Source organism: Rhinatrema bivittatum, chromosome 4 (assembly GCF_901001135.1).
Source record: "Rhinatrema bivittatum chromosome 4, aRhiBiv1.1, whole genome shotgun sequence".
NCBI lineage: Eukaryota > Metazoa > Chordata > Amphibia > Gymnophiona > Rhinatrematidae > Rhinatrema > Rhinatrema bivittatum.
This window is the reverse complement of record NC_042618.1, coordinates 338,815,841-338,841,964: the sequence shown is the minus strand read 5'-3', so window position 1 is coordinate 338,841,964 and position 26,124 is coordinate 338,815,841. Positions and strand designations below refer to the sequence as shown.

Here is a 26,124-nt window from a genome sequence, read left to right as displayed (position 1 = left end):
CCACCCCCCAATACACCCGTATGATCCACACTTTCCCTGAGGGGCCCACACTCTCCCCAGGCTGGCCAACCACAGCCTAGCTGCTCCGACGGTGGGGAGCCACATAGCACACTGGGAAAAGGGAACCCAGAAGTCAGCTGTGGACCGAATTGAGTGAGTTGCTGGCTGACAGCGGCAGGCATCAACATTTAAAGACTTACTGTTTAATCATTTAAACAATTAATTTTTCATAACACTGGGATAGGTATTCATGGTTTCAACAAGGTAAGAAGCAGGGCCAGATTTAAGAATCTGACGCCCCTAAGCAGAGCGCTTTGAAGCTGTGCTGGCACATGGTCCTAAAAAAAGCAGAAGCAGGCTCCTTTTTGGCCTGGATATTTGGCACCCTAGGCAGTTGCTTATGTTGCCTATGCCTAAATCTGGGCCTGGTAAGAAGGAATCTGACACAGGAAAGAGCATCTTTCTCTCTTTCAGAAAAAGTCTCACATTACCCCCAAAACATGCAGCCACTGCTTACTAAACGAGAATCATGTATCATTGGCAAAGAGGACTTCTGTACTAGCCTTGCATTCTCCCTTACTACTGTATTCTCTTTTTCCCAGACTGCACTCTCTATGAATTATGTTTCAGGTTTGGGAGATCAGAACTCAAACCATAACCTTAGCTGGCAAGATCAGGAGGTTTGTGCCCTGTGACATTCCAAGACCTAGATGACTTGTGATTTTTGCTCTTACTGTTAATATTTGGACTCGTGAATAATGGCATCAAAGATCTCTTTTCGGTGCTTTTTTTTTTTTGTTTCGGTGGTTTCTGTGCATAATGCTTCATTTTACTTGGATAAAATTTGATTTTATCTGCATAAACTGTAATCAAATTGTATGTCTCTAAAAGATTTATATGCATAAACTACTGAAACAAATGAAAATGAACACATATCCTGAAGGTGTACCGGTTTGGAACTGAGATTTATGATTTTGTTTTCCTAGTGCAAATAACAAAATAGTACCCCAGTGAAGTATTTCTCTCTCTTTTTTTATTCTTGATTATGCATAATACTATTTTTTTTTTATTATATATCACTTTGATTTCACTGCAGAAAGGCGATTAATCAAACACTCAAAACTACTGCTGACTAGCCTGTAAGAAAGAGAAGCTACTTTAAAAGGGAAACCCTTGTGGAAAGCAGATACTCAAATCATTGGAAAAGTATCTCACAAGCTATACCAGTAGGTAAGTGCTGGAGCCAGCCAAAGTCAAGACTTTTGTTCTTAAGTATTATGTATAGAAAAGTGTTGTATATCTTTTCTGTTATACACAGGGCCGGATTTTAAAAGCCCTGTGCGTGCCGGGCCTATTTTAAAAAGGCCCGGCGACGCGCGTAAAGCCCCAGGATGCGTGTCAGTCCTGGGGCTTGCAAAAAGGGGCGGTCCAGGGCGGGGCGGGGCCAATTGCCGCTGTGTTGGAGGATTGTGTGCTGGCAGGCTGCCGGCAGGCGCAAAAGGTAAGACAAAGGTCAGGGGGGGGGGTAGAGTAGGGCTGGGGGGGGGGGAATGGTTAGGGGAAGGGGTGGGAAGGTCAGGCTAGGGGGAGGGAACGGGGAAGGCAGTGCGGCTCGGCACGCACAAGGTGAACAATTGTGCACCCCCTTTGCGCGTGCTGACCCTCAATTTTATAACATGCACGCGCAGGCCTTTTAAAATCTATCCCACAGTGAACTGTAATTTGAAGTCCTGTAAAAGAAGGGTGACTGTTGTATAAGTGTAGGTTACAGAACAGATTATACATAGAAGTATTAAAAGGAGTCAGTGTGAGTGATTCATGCCTGTTAATGTTGCATTGCTATATAATAGTTTTGTTTTTTGGCTGAATATCACTCAAATATCTGCTTTTATAATAGGTTTGGTTTTTTTTTTTCTTTTTACAATATTCATCTTCCACAGGCCAAAACGATTTTGGGCGAATCCTAGTTTTCGGGTAGAATAAACTTGTTGGTCCAACTGTCGATTCTGCGAATCATAAACCAGTCAGCCTATTTATAACACTGGCAGCTAAGCGTTATGTCCAGTTTCTTTGTAAAGTACCTCAGTGTTAGATGTTTCAGTCAAGGCTTTGGTGGCATAAGCTGCCACAGATCTCATCACTTGAACTGTAAAAATATGTTTCCCTTGATTTTAAAGTAAATTTATCCTGAATCATTTTTACGCCATGCCTTTTGGTCCATAGTATTTTTATTTAAGTGGCATCTACTTAAGGATTTTCCTGCTTCCCAGGTTGTGACATATATTCTCTTGCATGGTTTTATCTTTGGTAACTTGCTTAATCCACCTTTATTTTAAAATGCCTGGCATTGCTCCAGTTTAGTAGTGCCATAAATGATTCTGCCCTCCCCATCCCAAGCAACAACCCACTGGTCTGGACTGATCTGGGTATGTTCGGGAAACTCCAGTACTGCCCATGTATTGCATTACTATGCTCACTTGTGTTGCTGAGAGCCCTAATTAAGTTAAAAACACATGGAGAGGCCAACTTTTCAAAGCATCTTAGCTGGTTAAAATGGTCTAAAAATTGCCTTCCTCAAATATGGCTAAATGTATGCGCAGGCTTCCATAGTCCACTGACTACTAGCCAGGTTAAGAGGAGGTGTAACCAGAAGTGTGTTTAAACACAGAAACAACGGCAGAAAAGGACCAAATGGTCCATCCAATCTGCCCAGCAAGCTTCCGGTAGGATCTGCCGCCCATGCAGGATTCCCCCATGCTTATCAGTTTCCCAAACCGTAAAAAGTCAGGGCCCTCCGTTGGTTACTGCCTGAATCCAATTCCTTGTAACTCCTTGCCACTGAAGCAGAGAGCGATGATGGAGTAAACAGTATATAAGGCTTATTGGTTAAGGGTAGTAACCGCTGCACCAGCAAGTTACCCCCATGTTTGTTTCCCCAGGAGAGAAAAATAGCATGTTTATGACCTTTTCACAAGTACACTCACTGCTGTTTCCACCCCCCCCCCCCCCTAAACTGACTACCTGCACAAAAATGCAGCTGCACAATACACGACCGCTCTTAGCATTCATACTTTACATTTATTTTCAAAGAGAACACAGGTAGTCTCTCTTTGAGTGGCAGCGTAAAGTACAGGCATGAGAAGCGCCTGTGTTATCTACTACAAGGGCTACTGGAAAACTGCCTCCAAAAGAGTTTACTTGGAGGGCTTCAAACTCTTCTCCCCTATCAAACAGTTACCGATTAGCCATGACTGCGATACACTTACTTCTTGCTCCTTCAGCCTATTGATGATGTCATCGGAAGGGGCGTTGTGGTTCACTGGAGATCTCACCCGGCTCAGAATCTCCTGTTCCATTTGCCCCAGGTCCCCATTAATCCTGTTGAGCCTGCCGAGGAGATTGCCAGCCTCAGGGTCATCAGCTTTCCCACTGCTGGTACCGACTGTGCCACTACTGACTGGGGCTGGAACGACAGCAGAGAACAAGCTGGTGAATCTCTACATTTGTGGTATCCTTCCTTTCCTATTACAAGACTCTAGCGCTCACGCTGTCTTAGTGGTATGGCCTCCAAACCTTAGATTCAAATCCCTCTCTACCATAGGTTTGATAATATTTCTCTAAAATATTCACTGGTGGAACCCTGTCAGTGATTCCTCTGTTACTGTGAATCCTCATTCAAGGTACACCAAAGGCTGCAAAGAATAGTTAATGAGTACTTTTATTTATTTCTGAACATTTGATTTTCTACCTTTTTCCAAAATGGCCTCCATCAATAAGGATGGTTTACAGGTACAAACAATAAAGATAGAGAACAGGTACATGAATGGTAGCATATGTTCAAGGGTAGTGCGTAGCTATCATAGAATCAGTTTCAAGATTAATGGATATTTCTTCTTTGTTAATGAACAGTCTGAGGGAAGGCCTGCTTGAACAACTATGCCTCTGCCTTTTTCTGGAAAGTGAGGTAGGACAGTTCAAGGTGAAGGAAAAGAAGCATCTCATTCCAGATTTTGGGTATCATGCGGAGCACTCACTAACGTGGATTATTTGCCAGACACATTACCTAGACCAGTAGTTTTCAGAGAGGAAGGATTCATTTATTTCCAAAGGGGACAAGAATGTCCCAGCTCCTCTACAGGATTGTAATCAAGGAGAAATGGAGTAAAGAGGAATAATACAATAGGGAAAAAGAAGGGAGTGTGAAAGAAGCAGAGAGTTGCACCAAGGCCATCAATTCAAAAAATGGATGGGAGCAGGCATTCATAAATAGTGACTATTTTGCCCATCTCTTAGAGATTTACCTGATACTAAAAGAGTTTCACCAAAGCAAAGTTGAAGCATCCTTGATATGAGCTCTAAAGTGACCAACTGGGTGAGAAACTGGTTCAATGGAGGGTGGCAGAGAGTATAGTAAAACAGAGTTTTTACTCAGAGGAAAGGGGAGGGGGAGGAGTTACCAGTGGTGTGCCACAGGGATCGGTGCGAGGTTTGGTTTTCTTCAAAATGTTTGTCAGCAATTATTGTGGAAAGGCTTGTCTTTTGTGGATAATACTAAAATCTGCAACAGGGAGATACCCTGGAAAGTGAGGAAAATGAAGAGGGGACATAGTGAAGCTTGAGGAATGGTCTAAAGTTTGGCAGCTATAATTTAATACTAAAAAATGCAGGGCTATGCATTTGGATTAGGGAGCAGTATAGTGTAGGGCAGGGGATGCCAGCTGCGGTCTTCAACAGCCACATATAGGCATGGTTTTCAGTATATCCATTATGAATATGCATGAGATATGTTCATGCAAAGGAGGCAGTACATGGAAATTCTCTCATGCATATTATTTGTGGATATCCTGAAAACCAGACCTGTTTGAGGCTCTTGAAGACTGTAGTTGACCACCCTAGAATAGGCCAAACAGGTAGCTAAGGTGATGGCAACAGCCAGAAGAATGATTGGGTGCATAGGGAAGGAAATACCCAGCTGAGAAAAGTAGGTGATAATGCCTTTATAAAAGCCTCTGGAGGGACCTCATTTGGAGTAAGAACATAAGAAATTGCCATGCTGGATCAGTCCAAGGGTCAATCAAGCCCAGCATCCTGTTTCCAACAGAGGCAAAAGCAGGCCACAAGAACCTGGCAAGTACCCAAACACCAAGAGGATCCCATCCCTAAGTCAACTTGATTAATAGCAGTTAATGGACTTCTCCTCCGAGAACTTATCTAAACCTTTTTTAAACCCAGCTACACTAACTGCACTAAATACGTCCTCTGGCAACAAATTACAGAGCTTAATTGTGCATTGAATGAAAATGAATTTTCTCCAATTAGTCTTAAATGTGCTACTTGCTAACTTCATGGAGTGCCTCCTAGTCCTTCTATTATCCGAAAGTATAAATAACCGATTCACATCTACTCGTTCAAGATCTCTCATGATTTTAAAGACCTCTATCATATCCCTTCTCAGCCGTCTCTTCTTCAAGCTGAACAACCCTAACCTCTTCAGCCTTTTCTCACTGGAGAGCTGTTCCATCCTCTTTATCATTTTGGTTGCCCTTCTCTGTACCTTCTCCATCGCAACTATATCTTTTTTGAGATATGGCGATCAGAATTGTACACAGTATTTAAGGTGTGGTCTCACCATGGAACGATAAAGAGGCATTATGACATTTTCTGTTTTATTAACCATTTGAGTTCCTTCAGTACTCTAGGATGCATACCATCCGGTCCAGGTGATTTGCTACTCTTTAGTTTGTCAATCTGGCCTACTGCATCTTCCAGGTTCACAGTGATTTGGTTCAGTTTATCTGACTCATCACCCTTGAAAACCATCTCCAGAACTGGTATCTCCCCAACATCCTCATTAGTAAACACGGAAGCAAAGAATGAATTTAGTCTTCCTGCAATGGCCTTATCTTCTCTAAGATTCCCTTTAACCCCTCGGTCATCTAATGGTCCGACCGACTCTCTCACAGGTTTCTTGCTTCGGATATATTTTAAAAAATTTTTATTATGAGTTTTTGCCTCTATGGCTAACTTCATTTCAAATTCTCTCTTCGCCTGTCTTATTAATGTTTTACACTTGACAATTAACTTGTACAATTCTAGAGACCACAACCTCAAAAAGATATAAGTTGAATAGAGTCAGTTCAGAGGGCAGCTACTAAAATGGTCAATGCCCTTCATCATAAAGCAAATGAGGACAGACAGCAGTGGCAGCCTCCTGGCCGCATGGCTGGTCAGCAGCGCAGCGGTCCGGGTCACGCAGGTGTGGCGGCAGCAGCAGTCTCCTGGCTGTGTCGGGGAGCAGCAACACAATAGGAAGGAAAAGGTGAGAAACTGCTTGCAGTTGGCCCCGCAAGCAGAATCACAACATTTATATCTTTAGGTCTGTCCTCATTTGCTTTATGATGAAGGGCACTTAGGACCATCTCTCGCGGCAGGAAGCCGCGAGCCAGTCTACCTTCCTAGCAGAGAGCCGCTGTAGCCTGCCTAGCGGCCTGGGGCCACCCTTGAGCCTACCTTCATGGCAAGATTGCCGCCAGCACTCTGTTCTTCCTTCTACCTGCCTCTAGGCGCGTGGCCGCGCCTCCTTACTAGATTTAAAAGGGCCCGTGGCCGGATATGCCCTGGGTCCCACCTGATGATGTCATTCTGGGCGTCTCCAGTTCCAGCCCTATAAAAGGGCTTCACTTTCACTCCTGCTTTGCCTTGCATCGGAGTTCTTTGCTCCTGCAAGTCTCGTCTTCCAGCGCTCCATCAGGTCTTCGTGTCTTCATTGGAGCTCCATGCCCTGTTTTGATTCCTGAGTTTCATTGCTTGTCCTGATGTCCGTGATCCAGTCTTATGTTCCTGTTGTTCCGTGATCCAGTCCTGATGTTCAGTGATGATCCTGTCTTGATGTCCTGAGCCCTTGGTTCCTCGTCGCCACCTTTCCTGGCGTGCCATGTCGTGGCACAGGCCACCTTCTCGTCCGCAGCACAAGTCTCCAGAGGGTCACCCTGCCTGAAGCCAAGTCTCGTCTTGGTCCTCCGTCCTGAATCTCGTTCCAGCCCTCGGATTCCCTTGTGGCTGCTCCGTCCATGCCTATGACTCTGTTTGAACCTGCTCCACTCCAGCATGGTCCGTGACCAGCCACAGGCAGCTGTGTAGGGCACGTCTCGGTGCAGGCTTCTTCTGAATCTTCGCCATGTTCCAGCTTCAAATTCCACGTATTCATTCATCTGGAGTCTGCCTCGCATCAAGCGTGGTCTGCAACCAGCCCTGTTGGTCCGCCCTGTGGTGGGCTGTGTAGGGTGCGCTGTGTCGTAGCCTCAACCTAGTCCTCAATCCTAAACCTTGATCCTGAACTTCCTCATTTCGAGTCCTCGTCTGAGTCTCCCTAGCGCTCAGAGTTCCAAGTTCCTAGTCTGAGTCTCCATGTTCCAAGTTCCTCATCTGAGCCTTCTATGTTCCAAGGTCTTCGTCTGTCCATGGCCTCCATCCGGCCTACCGCTTATTGCCGTTATCCAGCGGCAGGTCCGAAAGGGCTTGGAATGGTCGGAGGACCATTCAAAGACCACCATTGCATTGTTGGTCTTCCTGAAAGCGTGCATGTCCGGTGGAGAGTTCGAACCTTCAGTTTCCACCCATGCTTGGACACGTCTCGCCTGCCTCGGTACTGCTTTGGAGCCCTCTGGGGTTGTGCCGTGGCCCAAGGACACACATTTCCTTCAAATGGGACTGCTCTCCTAGCATTCCCTAACACTAAATGGGGCGGATTTTCAGAGCCCTGCTCGCGTAAATCCGCCCAAAACCGGGCGGATTTACGCGAGCAGGGCCCTGCGCGCCGGGAAGCCTATTTTACATAGGCCTCCCGGCGCGCGCAGAGCCCCGGGACTCGCGTACGTCCCGGGGTTCTCGGAGGGGGGCGTGTCGGGGGCGGGGCCGGAGCGTGCGGCGTTGCGGGGGCGTGTCGGCAGCGTTTTGGGGGCGGGTACGGGGGCGTGGCTACGGCCCGGGGGCGTGGCCGCGCCCTCCGTACCCGCCCCCAGGTCGCGGCCCGGCGCGCAGCAGGCCCGCTGGCGCGCGGGGATTTACGTCTCCCTCCGGGAGGCGTAAATCCCCCGACAAAGGTAAGGGGGGGGTGTAGACAGGGCCGGGTGGGTGGGTTCGGTAGGGGAAGGGAGGGTAAGGTGAGGGGAGGGCAAAGGAAAGTTCCCTCCGAGGCCGCTCCGATTTCGGAGCGGCCTTGGAGGGAACGGGGGGAGGCAGCGCGGCTCGGCGCGCGCAGGCTATACAAAATCGATAGCCTTGCGCGCGCCGATCCAGGATTTTAGTGGATACGCGCGGCTCCGCGCGTATCTACTAAAATCCAGCGTACTTTTGCTTGAGTCTGATGCGCAAGCAAAAGTAGGCTGATCGCACTTCTTTTAAAATCTACCCCAATATGTATACGCTAGAGGAAAAAAGGGAAAGGAGAGATATGATAAAGACATTTAAATACCTCCAAGGAATAAATTAATAGGAGGCGGGCCTCTTCCAACGGAAAGGAGGCTTTGGAAGAAGGGGGGTCATGAGATGAGGGTGAAAGGGGGCAAGCTCAGAAATAATCCAAGGAAATATTTCTTTAACGACAGGTTGGAGAACATATGGAACAGCCTCCCAGTAGAGGTGGTAGAGACATCGACAGAATCAGAATTCAAGAAAACATGGGACAAGCACAGAAGATCTCCAAAGGCTAGGAAGGGCTATAAAGCTGAACAGGAGTTGTGGATGGGCAGACTGGATGGGCTATATGGTCTTTATCTACCATCATGTTCTATGTTTGTTAACTCTTGTCTTTTTTCTCCTTTTCCTCTTCCTCAGTATGACTACCTATGAGATCTGGTTCCCCTGACTGTATAAAGGCTACGAGGGAGGTCTCCTGAGACTGAACCCCTGAAGTACTGCTCTGTGGTCAGCAGAAGTTGCCCTTGCAATGCCAGGTATCTTCCTTCTGAACTGGAGCCCAAGCATTTCACCTCCATAATGTGCCCACACCGCAACGTGTTCTAAGGCCAAACGCCACGAGCCAGGTGATCCTTCAGATTTTAAAGTAAACCAGCACTATCTATTCTGCAGTTTTGGTTTTTTTTAAGCACCTAATTATTTTCATATCCCAACATACTTAGCTGGATAGGTCTGAGTGGCTCTCTGTTGTTGGATTTCAAGGTATTCTGCACTGCTGCTTGTTTCCTTTTCACCTCGTTCATGTCACTTTCGAGCCTGAAAAAAAAAAAATCAGCAGATTTTCTGAAATAAGTCTCCCTGTGACCCTCTCTAAAGTCTAACCTGCCTTCTAGATCACTTTGTACAAGTCTCTAATTCCTCTTCACAGCCCAGTCCAGAGCTCTTTTCACAATCCGCTCACCCTCTCCCACCCCACGCCTTCCAAGAATTATCAGTAAGGAAACAGCAAAGTTGCTAGTGCAGCACCAGTGCCTACAGTCCTCAAACTATTAATGAAATATGTCTCTTTTAGCTCTTCATTCTTGGATTATTCTTATTTGCGCCTTATTTTACTTCTTATAATTTTAGCATCTTTGCTTGCCTCTAGGAGATGCTAATACAAGAGTTTGATAAAGATCAGCTGGGCAGCCCCCAGCTTACAGACAGCCGGGCTTGCTGGAGGAACTTCCAAGAACTGGAAGCATTTTATTCAGCTCGGGAATAAAATTAGAAAAGGAGAACGTTTTCTCCAGCTGCCCACTGACTTCCTTAACGCTCTGCATTAACAGCAGGGCTGCGGCATGAAAAGGGGGCAATCTTCAGACTGTGCGTGTTTCTCACAGCCCTCGCACCAATCACGAAAGCAAGGGCACACGCACACTTTCATTCTGAAGGCCTCCGGGTGTACAGAGTACCTGCGGATGTTTGCGCCTGCTTTTTCCCTGAAAATAACAAGCGCGGGGCTGAACATGTAATCCGTGCATCTTATTTTTCCCCGTGGACAAAAAGCTCTGCCCCATACCCCCTTTCCCTGGGGACGTGGCTAAAAGTATGCTCGTTGTGGATCAGCACGTGAGCTTATAGATGCATTGAGGGATAGCCATTTCCAAGTGGCCAATTCTAGTGGATAAATGCTCTCTTTACATTTAGCAAATGCCTGCTACGACTTGCAGAGATTTACAAAAATAGATTATTATAAATAAAATATATATTTTCCCCAATAACGCTATTTAGTCAACATTAAATCTGAAAGCCCCCAACCCTCCCAAACACCCCTTGCTACACAACCAAAACATTTCAGCTTTTGAGATCATAAAATAAGCATGTCAAAAATACGTCATCGGCCTCCTAGAGCCAACAAAAATCTAGGAAGCCAGAACACTGCGCTCCTGACCCACTCCATCGCACTTCATATCGTTGGCACATCTGACACAAATCGCTTTGGAAATTGCCCCCTCTAAATGATTTACTTATGTATTTATTTTAGATGTAGATCACGCCTGTGCACTGGTAGCTCAAGGCGAGTCACGTCCAAGCGCGGTGGGTACCGGTGATGTCGGCCGAGAGAACTCTTGCTCCCTACCACAGCCCCTAGGGGTTGTGTCCCCCACCTCTTAACACGGTCACTGCAATCAGGGTCCGGGGGTGGAACGATGAAGCAGGCAGAGGGGGCAGTCTTGGTGTCTCCGCTTTTGCTCTGCACCACCCAGTTCTCCGGGTTACTGTTGTCTTTCAGGGTGTACTTTTCCCCCCTGCTGAGCTGCACCTGGGAAGAGAGAAGCAGAAACAAGTTCTTGCTCAGACATCCAACCTATCGGCTTCTCAGAGATTACCCTCCCCTCCACCCCACCCCTCCGTATCTCCTTAGCCGTGTCTCTGCAGAAAAGAGGGTGGGGTAGATGCATGAAATAGCTTTGCAGTAGAGGCAGTGGGGGTCTCGTACAGTATCAGGATTCAAGAAGGCCTGGCATGAGCAGAGAGAATCCTCCGTGGTGGGGAAGCAGGGATAAAGCTGGAAATTAAGTAAGGTCAGTGGTATTATAGGTAGGTAGGGGAAAAACAGGCAGACCAGAGGGGCCAGGCTATCGTATTCTCTGTTTCTATGTTCCTTCAATAGAAAAACCATGGTTGAAGAGCACCCATTTAAATATGGGAAAGTTATAGTATGAAAAATGTTTTTGAATTTGTCAGGGAACCTTTATTTGGCAGTTAGAGAACCTTCTGGTGGGACGGTGCCCTTCTAAATTACTATCACCAACGGCATATGAGCCCTATCTATTTACAAGTGTGTTCAACACACCGAAAGGTCCATATTGAGTGAGCTGAAAAATTATCCGGGTAAGGTTACCTGGATAAGTCTCCACTTTGGATAGGATTTTCGTGGGAATAGCGGATTATAACTGTGTTTAAAATAAAGTAAAATTAAGAACCAGATATTCAATTAACATAAATGGCTGAGTGTTCTGCTGGATGCAGTTATCTGGATAACTCACCTGGCTAGCTTTATCTGAGTGATGCTGACAAACCAAAATAGCTCCTTGGAAACACCCCCCCACACACACACTTCCCAGGGCCACCTCTCTGCAGCCAGGTAAATTTTGTGAGGGTAAGGAGTTATTTGGATACAACTTAGTCGGCGACTGGGGGCAAATATTCAAACCTCAAGTCAGTCCGGCTGGTTAACTCCCAAAGTTACTTGGACAAACCCGATGAATATTGACCTCCAACAGAATCAACCTGTAGCTTCTTCAGTACCCTGTTCCTTTATAGTGCTCTTTGACAAGCTTGTGCCAAGTCAGTTTTATTTTTCTTTTACACTTTCTCTCAGATCTTATTACTGGTAAGTTTGAATTACTGATAAAAAGGGATCTTTGCTAAAGATGAACTGAAATGTCTGACCTCCAGGACAGAGTGTATAGTGAAGGAGGTCTGATAAACTGTGTGTGCACTTTCCCCCTTACTTTTAATGGTAATAAGGTTTCCTTACCTCTCCTGAGTCCCAGTCACAGATGGTGTCCACAGTAACGGGCTGCGAGGGACGGGTCCTCCGTAGTTTCAAAGGTGGGATCTCCATGCTCCTCTTCTTCAAGCCTGCGATATCCTTCTCGGCCTGGTTTAAGATCTTCTCGTTTTTCTGAATGGAGAGAACGTGATGATAAAACAGGTTACATAGAAACGTGGCTCCAGAAAAAAGACCATACGGCCTATCTTGTCTGCCCATAAAAGACTACAGAAAAGGAGTCTCCTACATATTCCTAGGGTGAGAAACCCAGAAAATGGAGGCCTCTGATGGCTATATGACATAAGCCTGCAGCTGTATCACCACGGGTTTTGACCCTGAGATATTTCAGAAGGTAAACAGAGTTAGGCATGAGAAGTACTTAGATGAAAGACCTTCAAGAAACGGATAATTGTGGCAAGAAAATATGCTGATTGCCCACTAAAGGTGAATTCTTCCATCAAGGTCCCAGCAAGGTGTTGGGGGCAAAATGCTGTCTGCATATTAAAGATTTCATGTTACATTTTACAAGTCCAACGATGGTAACCTCGATGTCATGTCACGGTTCTAAGATAGGTTGGAAGTGTTTATGGTTGCTTTTTTGATTTTTTAGAAATTTGTGAAGAATAGCAGATTACGGATTGATGAATTGTCTCTCTTGAATGAGTCCCTCAAGAAGCCCCGATTGAAGGGAGAAACAAAGATCTTTTGTTGGACGGTTGAGTGTGAGCACACTGCGGTGAGCAAGAGTTTGTGCCCGCAGTATTGAGGAAATAACCAGCAAATTTCAAAAACATCTGAGAAATAAATGGACAGTGGGTTACGATCAAATTGAGGCAAGCAGTGGTGGTTATCCACTGTATTAAGGAAATAATAATGAGAGATCTGAATAATTGAATCAATAATTCATTGTTTTATTCATGTGATTTCATGTTCATTGTGAAATGATATAAAATTGATGGTGAAATGTATTAGGGGTCACTATGTTCATCAGATATATGTTTTAAATGTTTTTAGTATGGTGTGAATGTGTACGGATGTGTGGAACAGAGAGTTTTTATTGTCTAGATAGCGTGAGGATTGTGATATGATTCAATAAAGTTTGCACATTATTTGGTATTGTTTAAAATATTCTCTGGGTATTGTATTATTAATGTGTGAGGGGATATTGTGATAAAAACATAAGAAAACACGGTAATTTATGTTCTTATGTGTATTATATACCTTTGACGGTTCTAAGATAGGCAGACCAGATCTCATAGCCTAAGTACCTAACAACACATAATTAGGCTCAGAAAATACTCTTGCCTACTTTACTTGCTATGTTCGTCTCTCATATTTTCTCTCTCCATAAAAGTGCTATTACACTTCCATTAATAATACAATGTGAGTGTTGAATTTTGATGAGCTTTCCAAGGCTCTGAAAGTTTTGTATGCTAATCTGCCCAGCGTGTTGCTGCAGCTGATGTAATTTGGCTTAATGCGGAAATCTCCCTCGTGAAGAGTTTTAAGGATATTTTCACTAAGTGAAAAAGGCACAGAGGATTCGTCATAAATCTCAGACACAAAAAAAGGAGCTTAATTACCACAAGTTTCTCATTCATGCTGGTTCAAACCCATTTTTTTGTCAGTTACTGTACACCCAATATGGGGGCAGTATTAAGAACATAAGAAATTGCCATGCTGGGTCAGACCAAGGGTCCATCAAGCCCAGCATCCTGTTTCCAACAGAGGCCAAACCAGGCCACAAGAACCTGGCAATTACCCAAACACTAAGAAGATCCCATGCTACTGATGCAATTAATAGCAGTGGCTATTCCCCAAGTAAACTTGATTAATAGCCGTTAATGGACTTCTCCTCCAAGAACTTATCCAAACCTTTTTTGAACCCAGCTACACTAACTGCACTAACCACATCCTCTGGCAACAAATTCCAGAGCTTTATTGTGCATTGAGTGAAAAAGAATTTTCTCCGATTAGTTTTAAATGTGCTACTTGCTAACTTCATGGAGTGCCCCCTAGTTCTTACCTGCAGAAATACACTTTCAGGAAATGTTCTCCCTCCTCTCCCCCACCTCCATCCAGTGCATGGGAACAGGGGCAGAGGTGGAGCCAGGGCCGTCCCAACACAGTACACACAAAGAGTTTAACTCCTCCCTGTGGAGTTTGCACTCACAAACTCTGCAGGTACTTATATACCTGTGGTCCTCGCTGGGCAAAAAAAACTTTCAAAGGAAAACCAAAGGAAGAGGAAAATGAAAAGGACCCTCTACAGGTGCACATATTCTTCTTCATAAATCTTTGACTTGCTTCTTTTGCCCCAGATGATAGCCCTTGTGCTGCTGGTTAACACTCAGTGGAAAGGCAAATACAATTGCTCTTCTTGTTGACAATTTGTAGCAAATCATAGCTTGTGATTTATTTCCACTGATGAAGATGCCAATAGCAATTTTTTTTTTATTGCTCTTAGTGTCCATTTTTTATCTTCTTCTCATGTCTATCCATCAAGGTCCTATTTCTTTCCACCAACAAGCATATTTCAATGCTCATGAGTTGTCCATAACAAACAGCAAACTTGCAGAGCTTCTAACCTTAGCTGGATGCAGCCCCCATTTCACTTCTGCAAGATTATGGATTTTGTGGCTTGTGCTGACCTTGTTGGGTTGTTTTTTTTTCTATGTGAATCTTGCAAGAAATTGGGTAGTCAGAACCACTCCACAATATGCTGGATTTGTGCAGTGAATCAGATGTACTACATTCCAGCTGATGTTTGGTTCTTTATTTTCATCACAGTTATGCAGGTGGAAGAGCTTGACCTTACAGTATATCTCGGATCGAAAGAGTCAAAGAAACTCACCAGGGCAAGTATTTTCCCTGCTCCAATAAGCACTGGAGGTAATTTTCAAAAGGTTTTACACGCATAAATGGACTTTTGAAAATTGCTGCTATATATGCTACTTTTGTGCACATAACTCCTTTGAAAATTACCTCCATTATGCATATGGCAATTCAAAAAGGTCCATATTCAGTCACTGTCCAGAAAGCATAGTTAGCTAGATAACCAGATAAGTTTAACTTTGGAGGTATATTAAATTGTGCAGCCACATTACTGAATATAGCTGGTGATCTGAAAGTTAGCCACATAAGTTTATTCGGCTAACTTTAGGACAGCTCTTTGGCGTGATCCAACTTAGACAGATAACTTATCCAGCTAATGTAAACTCCTCGAAATGCTCTAAGTTATCTGGCTAAGTTTTAGCCAGATAACATATTCTGCTGAAATATAGCGGGAAAAGTTATCTGGCTAAGTTTTAGCCAGATAACATATTCTGCTGAAATATAGCGGGAAAAGTGCCCAAATATTAGTTTTAGCTGGATGACTTCTAAGTTATCTAGCTAAATGCCTACGTATAGGGACCTCATGGCAATTGGTGCCGCACCACAATCTAAGAAACGTTTTCACTTTTCACATGTGCCACACTAGAAAACAAGAGTGGTGTATTATATTATTAATTTAGACCTCTGCCCATGTCCACCAAGTCCCTAACAGTCCTCACCTCTATCTGGCGAAGGAAGTCAGAAGCTACTGCTGGGACATTCTTGTTATAGTTTGTATCCAGGTCAGAGTTCACCTTTTTTAGCGACTGGCTCACAGCATCTGCATCCTCTTGGAACTTAGTAAATGAAGATAAATACTTAAGTCAGATATACAGTCTGACCTAAAAGGAAAAATATTGCCAACTTCTTTCTACAAGCCTTAACTATCCACAACCAGTTTCATTTATAGATTTATATTTTATTCTCTGCCAAAGCAGAACCACAAAGGTTGATGATAATATAAAAATGGGGCATGAAAGATCAAGAAGTTCCACCCAGAATTAAAAGGAGCCTGATTTCTGGGATGCATATATCCACAATCCACGGATATGTATAGATCTAAAAAAAAAAAAACATCGGGGTTAAGAATCTTTATATCCTGAAAATCTGTTATGGATAGGATGTCAAACACAAAACATATTCAGGGAACATGACCACACACACACACACACACACACAGACCTCACAAGCTTTCTTTCCCTTCAGGCTAAAAACAGAATTTAAAAAATATCCAGAAAAGGTGAGTTAAATGTTTTATCGTCTTTAAAAAATAAAAGAACAGAATGAAAGAACTAATCTTAAGAATAAAGGTGACCCAGGTCTAACCAACCATTACTTTTCTCTATGAATACCCCATGGTCTGTAGCCATGGGGTACATCTACTTCTGGAAGTAACCCACTGCAAGTAACAATGACTAGTGCCATATCCAACCAATTAATATTAATTCCCCTTTGCCCTACCCAACGTGGTAAGTAAGCTATCAGACCTCACTGGGTGTTGATCCGTGCCTTTGCTTTGTTCAGAAATGCGACACATGATTTAAGCACTGGGTTCTAGATTCAGTGGGAAACAGTGACAAATATAAAGTTCAGTGCAGCAGGGAGGAGGAGCAGGACCACGTAGTACATGCAGTCATAATCAGAAGAAATCATAAAGCACTGTGGCTGGAATTAAAGAGGCATTCTGCTGGTTTATGAGAAATGTAATAGCGAGTATGGAGGCACTTCCCAGCTTCTGCCTTCCTTGCAAAGGAGAAGAGATTTAGAAGACTGGGTAGGTCAACTTCACACACCTTCCCTTCCTCTACTTTTATTTGTCTTCTAAATGGTAAATACCGAGCACTTTTGAACCTGACGCCCAAAGTAGGTTCAACGCTCCAAACTAGTATTACTGGTTGGACCAGGCGGGTTGGCAACCACTCCCAATTGCAAACCCAATTTGTCTGTTCTTCTTTTTATGCTTACTGGTTGGCCAGCATTTGAAAAACTGACCCTTTCTTTGGTAGTTGTCGAGCACAGTCACCCCCCTATATTTGAGCATTTTACCTTTGCATAGTTTTCTGCATTCTTCAAGTGGCTCTCCTGGCAGATACACAAGTTCAAGAAGTTTTGCCACTCACTCTTGATAGCGTCCTGGTGCGTCTATGGAGACACAAGCACTCCTCATTGACTTATGACCCATACTTTAACAAATTTAGCAAAAGGCGTCTATGCTCTATTTTGTTTTCTGGCATATGCACAATGGGTACAATCCAAAAAGTTGCATGCATGAAACATGTTTCCTAAATAAGAATCATTGTTTTAAGCTTGGGCAAGAGGACTTGACTGTGAAATAGAGAATGAGATGACTTGCAGGGCAAGAGATGTAAGAAATTTCACATAAATAATTACTTTATGATAAACTACAAGAAAAATTAAAATATCAGCAATTAATTGCACTGAAAACGCAAGTGGGTTAGGAGAGCTGATTTTAAGTTTGCCATGTGATAAAGATGTACTTTCTTCTTAACTCATATTGGGCTGATAAGTTGGGCGTGCAATCAAATATAACAAATAAAATAAACAAATGAAACACGTTCTGCAGCCCTCTCTTTCTTCATATCCAACATAAATAAAATAGCAAAGTGTTCCATGATTTGAAATATTTAGAGATGTATTAACATGGATCGCCTGGCAATTTTAGGCAATGCTCCCTTTGACCGATTGTCAGACATAATGTAATTTTAATTTTTTTCTCAAGTGTTGTTTGGCCTAGCAAATCCACTAAAGTGCAGTCACGTTATTGTGCAACCTTCTTGGGTTGACCTTGCATGTTTCTTCATAATGGCCGATCTCAAGGTCATGGGTCTTTACCGGAAAGGTGGGGCATAGAGGTTGAAGACAGGAGGACAGGGATGTAGGAGACCGTACCTGAATACTTTCAACAGCTGGGTGCTTCAGCTCAACCATCCTGTCTCCATCATCCTGTAAATTGTTCACAAACTCCTCCTGGGCCAGAAGGTCATTAGACTTGAAGTTCTGCAGACAGAAAGGTAGCGATCACATGGACACTGGACAACTACACTCGGATTTTACAAAAATGCTACTGATCAAACTATCACATGACCAAGGGAAAGGGTGTGCAACTCTGGTTTCTCAGGGGCCGCAAACACCCCTGGTTTCTGGGACATCCACAATGAATATTCATGAGATATATCTGCACGCGTACAGGTCTAAGAAACACAAATCTGTGTCTTTTGATTATGCTGAAAACCAGTCTGTTTGCAGTCCTTGAGAACCAGAACTGCATACCCCTGGCCCAGGGTATTACAAACTTGAAAGCCATCCAAGCTTTCATGCCATACAGAGTATCAGATTTTATTTTCCGGTTTTAATTTATTTAGCCCACTGAGAGCTATTTATTTCTCTTTTTTTAACCTTGTATTGTCATTTCATAGGTCATAAAGTTTCTTTCTCTGGTTGAATACTTGTATCCTCAGATACCCAACTGTCTCTGATGACAGTAAAGCCTTGCAGCAGAAATCTTCGTGCGGCGGGTTCCACATTCCTTGGTCCTGTGCCATCAGCCCTCTGGCTCCCAAACCAGGAACTCCACTACTGACAAAGGAACAGCTGCTGCAGCGGAGCTAATGACTGCACGTTTATTTCATCTTCTTCTATTGCTCTTCTCAGACCCTTCCTGAGAGGCTTAGCCCCATTCTGTGCAATCCTGCTAACTGCGCTGAAGAAATGTAAAGAAAATCTCTATTTCCAGCAGTAAGCTGCCCTGCAAGCAACAGAGCAAACAGGGAGAAATGCTTCTCAGCAGCCGCTGAAGGTCAGGGAATGATACTGGATGGGGTTGTACTGCGAATAAGGGGGCATGCTGAGGAAAGGGCGAGCCAAATTATTTCCAGTCCCTCTCTCCTTTCATGTGACATGTAGCAAAAGATGTTTTAATCACCTGCAATTCCTTCAGATTGCTATTCACTCATATACTGCATCCACAGTATAGCACGTTACTATCTGGACTGAAAAGAATTTCCACCTCCAGATTAATATAAATACTTGTCGTGTTGTCTTTGGGCTAATTGCTTTGCTTTGTTTTCTTTTTTTTTTTTGGGGGGGGGGGGGGAGGGGGAACGCAAGGAGTATATATAGTTTCGGCCTGGTTACTATAGCTGCATTAACATGGAATAAGGGAAGGAGCCCATCCTCCTACTCTTGAAACCAAGGGAGCGAGCATCGCAGTCTAACCCACCTCATACTGCCGGCGTACATCGACAGAATCCGCCATCTTGTCGCTCCAGTCCCGTTTCAGAATCTTGTTCTGCTGGTCACTGAGATAGAGTAATTCCTTGGTGCAGCCATGCAGGTGGTTGTAGAGGCTGCCCAAATTCCGTGATCTCCATGTGGAAGCTTCCTATGCAAGAACAGACAAAGAGCAAATCTTTCAGCGGACTTGCTGAATCCTTTTCGTACCTTCCTCTTTGCTCACATACACACTATCAAGTAGAGAATGCTCTTTTCTAACCCAGTGCTGATCTCGTGCTTAGGGAACACTCTGATCATATCCTTACATTCCTCTTGGAAAAGGTCCATTACTCTCTGCCGGGCCATTAAAGTAATATCTGAGCACTTTTATAGTCTGAAAGAAGGAAAAAACAAAAGGTGCTGCCTCTGAAGCTAAAAGGAGACAGAAAGGGAAGACAATTTCTTGTGTATCAGAGTGAATCATCTTCTTATAAACTTTCAGTGCATGCTCATAAAAGATGAGCCTAGAGAACCATACACTGAAGTCATGGCGAATCCTGCCAAACCTTGGGATCAAGGCAAGGACAACTGTACACAAAGGGGACAATTTTTGGATTCCCTGCAGAGCTTGCAGGCCCATGCGCCCTTTATTCCCTTAAGAACACAAGGCTTGCCATACTGAGTCAGGTCCATCAAGCCCAGTATCCTGTTTCCATCAGTGGCTAATACAGGTCACAAGTATCTGGCAGGATCTCAGAGAGTAGAAAGATTTCAGGCTGCTTATCCCAGGGATAAGCAGTGGATTTTCCCAAGACCACCTTAATTGCTTATGGATTTTTCCTCCCTTAACTTGTCCAACCTTTTTTAAATACAGCTACACGAATAGCTTTCACCACATCCTCTGGCAACGAATTTCAGTGCTTAATTATGCATGGAGTAAAAACATATTTTCTCTTAGAAATTTTAAATGTATCACTAGTAACTTCATTGCGCCCCCTAGTTTTTGTACTCTTTGAAAGAGTAAACAACCAATTAATGTTTACTTATGCCACTCCACTCATGATTTTATAGACTTCTATCATATCTCCCCTCAGTTGTCTCTTCGCCAAGCTGAAGAATCCTAACCTCTTTAGCCTTTCTTTATAGGGGAATCAATCTATCCTCTTTATCATTTTGTTTGCCATTCTCTGTGCCTTTTCTAATTCGGCTCCATATTTTTTAAGATGTGATGATCGCAACTGCACACAATATTCAAGATGAAGTCACATAATGGTGTGATACAGAGGCATTGAGATATTCTCCAATCCTTTCCTATTAATTCCTAGCATTCTATTTGCTTTCTTGGCTGTTGTTGCTCACTAAGTAGAAGATTTTAAAGTATTATCAGTGATGACGCCTAGATCCCTTTCCTGAATGGTGATTCCTAATGTAGAACCTTGCATTGTGTAGCTAGAATTTGGGTTACCCTTTCTTAAGTGCATCACTTTACACTTGACCACATAAAATTTTGTTTTCCATTTCTATGCCCAGTCTCCCAGTTTTGCAAGGTCCTCTTGCAACTTCTCTTGTGATTTAAAAACTTCTCTTGTGATTTAAAAACTTTGAATAATGTTGTGTCATTTGCAAATCTGATCATCTCACTTGTTCCAATTTCCAGGTCATTTATAAATGTATTAAAAAACAGTGGTCCCAAAAAAGATCCCTGGGGGAACTCCACTATTCACCTTTCTCCACTGGGAAAATTTACCATTTAGCCCTACTCTCTGTTGTCTATCTTTTAACAAGTTTGCAATCTGCAATAGGTCACTGCAATCTATCCCATGACTTTTTAATTTCCAAAGAAGCCTCTCATGAGGGACTTTGTCAAATGCTTTCTGGAACTCCAGATACATTGTATCAACTGGCTCACCTTTATCCACATGCTTATTTGCACCCTCAAAACAAAAACGTAGCAGATTGGTGAGGCAAGACTTCCCTTGGCTAAATCCATGTTGGCTTTGTCCTATTAAACTATTCCTATCTGTACGTTCAGCAGTTTTGTTCTTTATGATTAGTTTCTACCATTTTGCCTTTCAAGCTCATTTCCAAAAAGGGGAAACTGCCCTTGAAAATCTTATCTGTAACTTGTACCTAAGGAATTCGCACCTGTTATTTGTGCAGCTCAAGTGCACGGAGAAATGTTTGCGTACAGATTTTAAAAAATCAAGTGTCTGCGCACATCCCTCAACTTCTAACCCCTCCCAGCAGCACGCCTTTTTCCCTACGTGTAAGGGTACGCTCGCCACTATCCAGCGCGGGAACCTGCACGCACAAGAAGAGTGGTCAGTTCTCAAAAGCCCATTTTATAGGGATAAACTCATGTAAACCGCTTTGAAATATTACCCTCTACAAACATGGGTGGCCCTGTGGCTACATCAAGGCAATTATTTTCCCACAGATAAACTTAATTCGTGCACAGATGTGCAGTTATCTCAGATGTAGAACTAGTCAGTATCAGTCCATCCAGAAAGAAGCAAAGTCACCAAATCCAGTCTGAACAAAAGGAGGACGTTAAGTTTTGTAACTCAAGATATGTCTCAATCATTACTTCTAGAACCAAAGGGGGAGGGGAGTAAGGAAACGTAGCCGAGTTTACTATCAAATAGCCCATCCTTTTGGAAGCATTCACCAACCAGAGTGCTTCTTTCGACATAAGGCTGGTACAGGGATCATGTACATAATTCAGACGGTGGAACTTACCTTCAGGTCCCTGTACTGATTCTTCACAGCTGCAGAGTCCTGCTCATCAGCAGAGTCCCAGACAGAATTAAAAGAAATAAAAAAAAAAACACATTAGATGTGAAGCCTGCCGGTTTTACAAAGGAACAGTTCAAAGCATGGAACGCGCCAGGATCAAATCTGAGCGCGTCAAGCACGACCCGGGCAGCTTAGGAGTGGCACAGGACGCAGCAGGAAGCTATTCCCACACAGACTCCAATGGGTGGCACTAATCTAAGTTGAAAGAAGGCAAGAAATAACAGAGAAACACACAAAAGCAGGGTCGAGGGTGCTGCGAGGCTCTGGATCACCTGCCAGGCTGACATACACCTGGAATCGGAAGAGAAGCAGCAGAGCAGAAGGGGTGGCAGAGGGCCTGTGAAGAGCCTGAGGATCTCACCGGTGTGGAGAGGCTCTGGACCTGAGGACCATATTCGTCAATCTCTTTCTGCAAGATGTTGTGCTCAGCGATTTGCTTCTCCACCTCTGGCAGACCTGGTCCATACAGCCCCCTCTCTACCTGTGCCTGAACACAAAGAAACAAAAATACCAGCAGTGAACTCCCGGCTGTTTCATTTCAATCCCTGGATATCTCCAGAGTGTGGAAACAGCAAAGAACTGAGAACAGCCAAGCAAAGAAAACAAAAATCTTTGGAGGACAGGTGAAATTTTTACAATGGTCATCTGTTTATTCCTCACATTTTCATCCCTAAAAAGGTTACATTTTCCTTTCATTATAAATCTGTAGTCTTTGCATTTATATTATTTATTTAGATGTTTATATTCTGCTTTTTGGCACTTCAAATTGTACATCAAAGTGGATACTATAGGTATTTCCCTATCCTCACAGGGCTTACAATCTAATTTTGTACCTGAGGCGACAGAGGGTAAAGTGACAAGGTCACAAGGAGCAACAGTGGGATTTGAACCCTGGTTTCCCTGGGTCATAGTCCACTGCTCTAACCACTAGGTTTCTCCTCCACTCCTGTAATTCCAGCATAAGAGAAGTTCATTTTGTCTGTCTGCTACAAGCATACCTGCTTCTGGTTCAGAACCTGTGGCCAATCCACCTTTGGCCCAATGGCTGGAATGTTAAATTTTTCATATATTTCGCGGTACTCGGCACACTCCTGGCTTATACGCTCGTGCAGTTGCTGGATGCTGCAAACAAAGGAATGAAGAAGAAATGGGATGTTACTCTGCACAACTCTGAACGGGACTTCACTAGGTCTCCATCCATCTTCCTCGTTGCCACCGGTTCTCTCCCCTGCAGGCATTGTGAGAACCCAGGTGGTAAATACTAATGGACTGTGCCAACCTTGATGGAAAAAAAAAATCCAAACCATGATCATAATTAGTTACTACTTATAATTTTTTCCAGATTTACTATGCAGAAATTCCTGGTGCACAAAGAATTTGTAATACAATAAAGTTAGGAGGAGGAAGAAAAAGCAGGACAAAATAGCTTAAGAATTATATTCTGGCCTGTGTTATCATGATGACTCTGTAAAGTGCATGGCATATTATGCTGCTGCTTGTGTGCAATTTTCAATAAACAGTAAGTGAAAAATAAACACATAGTTAAATGTAATCATATTGCCACAAGCTGGGAACAGGCAGATATAGGGACTGGAATGGGCTGGACCTCAGAGGCCATGGTCTGACCAAAACTTGACTCTTCCCAAAGAATCACTGTGGGACATCTAGGGCCTGGTCAGGCAGGAAGCAGTTATTTTGGCAGCAGGAACAGAAGAGCGTGGTGTGTCAGCTGCCTGCTCCACCTCTGCAGCGCTGGGCCAGACTGCTGCTGTGAACCACGTGAGAACACTGTACAGCTGCAGGGTTCAAAGCCGCAGAGGAGGAGGAGGAGGATGTGGCTCAAGGCATCCCCACTCTCCTCTTCCTGCCATTGTGCAGTGCTGGGGGAGGAAGGGGTGGAGAAAGAAAGGAAGAGAGAGAAGGAGATGCTGGGGGAGAAACACCGCAGAGAAGAGGGGTGGGGAGAGGGCAGAGCTTTCTTAGCTTAGCTCCCCTCCCCCCCCCCCCCATCCAAGGTGATGTTCCACTAGCCCTGCAGGTAGGCATCTTGCAGATTCAGTCCTACTGCCTGCAGAAGGAGATGCCATGCAGAGCTCTTCCCTTCCACCCCCCAACCCCCCCCTCCCCACCTCCACCACCATCCTTCCTCTCTAAGGAGCTCAGGAATGGCACCATTTTCATATCTGGATAGATAAGAAGGGCTCGGACACCATATGTATATTAATAAAACTGTCCCCTTGGAATTTTCTTTAGAGGTATTAAACCTTTGTGTTGCATCTGCGACTTCCAAGACAAAGGGATCTCTGTACTAACAAGTGTTCTCCACACTTGTGATATCAGACAGACCATTCTCTAATTGTCATGAGCTGAAAGAAGCGCACACCTTTAAGAGAGAGTCACCATCTCCAGTCAGTGGTTGTGGCAAACGTCACAAGTATGACTTGGAACTCAAAGCAGATACTTAAAAGTCAAATGTTTTAAACTGATCTTTATTACTGTAATGATCCTTAAACACACTGCCTAAGAAGATACCTTTTTATAAGCTGTTTTAGTCACTCAAGAAATTCAGATTAGAAAGAATTCTTCATCTTCCTTTTTGAATCAAGAAGCACCTGCTCTCTTGGTTTCATTCTGTCTCCGTCTCACACACGTATACACAATAAAACCAATTCAGAACAGGAATTCCATTGCGTGAGTGCAACAGCTCAGATAACTTGAAGTCTAAGATCCAGAAGGCATGAATCGAATGCCATAAACAGCTTTGATTGATCTTTAGCAACCATATGGGTCCTGAAGAAAACTGGATTCTTTGCTTGTTGTGATACTTTTCATTGGACCAGTGTAAGAATTATTAAAAAAAAAAAAAAAAAAAGGGGATAGTAGATGGGATTTCTACAAAGCTGAGCAGGAGATGTGGATGGACAGACTGGCTGGGCCCTATGGTCTTTATCTGCCATCATGTTCTATGTTTCTAAGAAGACGGGAGCTGTGTGGTCTCAAAAGCTCACACACATCCTCATCTCTGGATTAAATCTTCTGTTGGTCAAGTAGACAGCATCACAAACTGCAAATGATCCTGTCAGGTTGATCAACCACAAGTACCTCATCCAAATGTACTCTATCAACAGGAACAGGACTTTAGGCTGCTTCAATTCTGGCATTAGCTAGCTCAACAATACCTTTGAGACATTCCTGAGTGCTCTCCTGCTGCCTCTTATGCTGTTAATGAATATACATTTCTTGCACTCACTCTTTGTTGATTTCAGAAGCCTGAGGGTGCTTCATTTGCTTTGCCTTGTCTGCATCCAGGAACAGGTCTTTGAGCAAGATCTCAGACTCCTTCAGACATTTTGCATTTTCCTCCTGGTACTGGAAGTTCTTTTTCAGCCGGTAGTTATCAGCATCCTTTTATCAGATAAACACACAAAGAAGGGTGTGAGTTGGCAGAGTGTGATTACCCTTTCCTGGCATTAATGCAACTTTTTGCACATTACAAAACACCAGGAGACATTTGGCCAACCCTTGCCTCTAAAATTACATGCAGTATCTGTGCCAGCAACTGAATAGCATTTAAACTGTTGCATCATGAGCTGTCAGTTTAAAAAAGTATCACGGTAAAAAGCTCCCTAACTCGCAATCATCAACCTAATAAACGAAGCTTGACCGACGTGCCGCAAATGCATGTAGAGAGCAGCTCTACTGCGCATGTGCGGGCAAGCACGTCGGTCTCCGTGAGCGTCAGCTGGATATCAACACGGCATTGGCGAGCGGCAGCGGCGACGAGGAGCGACGGCCAGTAGCGAGGAGAGAGAGGGAGGAGAGAATGAGTGGGAGTGAGTGAGAGGGAGGAGAGAGTGGATGGGTGGGTGAGAGGGAGGACAGTGGTGGGAGGGAGGGGAGAGGGAGAATGGAGAGGGAGAATGAGGGGGAGGTGAGAGACAGAGGGATGTGAGTAAGTGGAAGGGTAAGAAGTTGTGGAGCAGAGGAGGGCTGAGGGAGAGGGGATGGGATTGAGAGAGGGTGGGGAGTGACTGAGGGAAGGGGAGGGAGGAGAGAGTGAGGGGAGGGAGACAGAGGGTGAGTAAGACTGAGTGGAGGGAAGAGGGTGAGTGAACGAGGGGAAAGGAGAGTGAGGGAGAAAAAGTGTAGAAGGGTGCTGTGTTCGAAAATGGACTGAAAAAAATTTTAATGTAGCCCGTTTTAACAGGCTTAACGGCTTGTTTATTATAAATCAACTACTTGGGTAGTTTCTCTTTGAAAAT

The 26,124-nt window shown here is 44.1% G+C and overlaps 1 protein-coding gene across 3 annotated transcripts in view; it reads right to left on the bottom strand.

Moving 5' to 3' along the window:
- Positions 1-26,124, bottom strand: part of EVPL (envoplakin) — a 119,049-nt gene that overhangs the window by 30,987 nt on the left and 61,938 nt on the right. For all 3 annotated transcript variants that reach the window (XM_029600465.1, XM_029600464.1, XM_029600466.1), the window contains 12 exons: positions 25,113-25,267; positions 22,861-22,984; positions 22,224-22,349; positions 21,806-21,844; positions 19,074-19,235; positions 17,744-17,851; positions 16,880-16,975; positions 15,514-15,630; positions 11,945-12,091; positions 10,569-10,723; positions 9,137-9,234; positions 3,267-3,463 (listed from right to left, as the gene is read on the bottom strand). In XM_029600465.1, the coding sequence (XP_029456325.1) occupies positions 3,267-3,463; positions 9,137-9,234; positions 10,569-10,723; positions 11,945-12,091; positions 15,514-15,630; positions 16,880-16,975; positions 17,744-17,851; positions 19,074-19,235; positions 21,806-21,844; positions 22,224-22,349; positions 22,861-22,984; positions 25,113-25,267 (1,524 nt within the window). The remainder of the gene's footprint in view (positions 1-3,266; positions 3,464-9,136; positions 9,235-10,568; positions 10,724-11,944; positions 12,092-15,513; positions 15,631-16,879; positions 16,976-17,743; positions 17,852-19,073; positions 19,236-21,805; positions 21,845-22,223; positions 22,350-22,860; positions 22,985-25,112; positions 25,268-26,124) is intronic.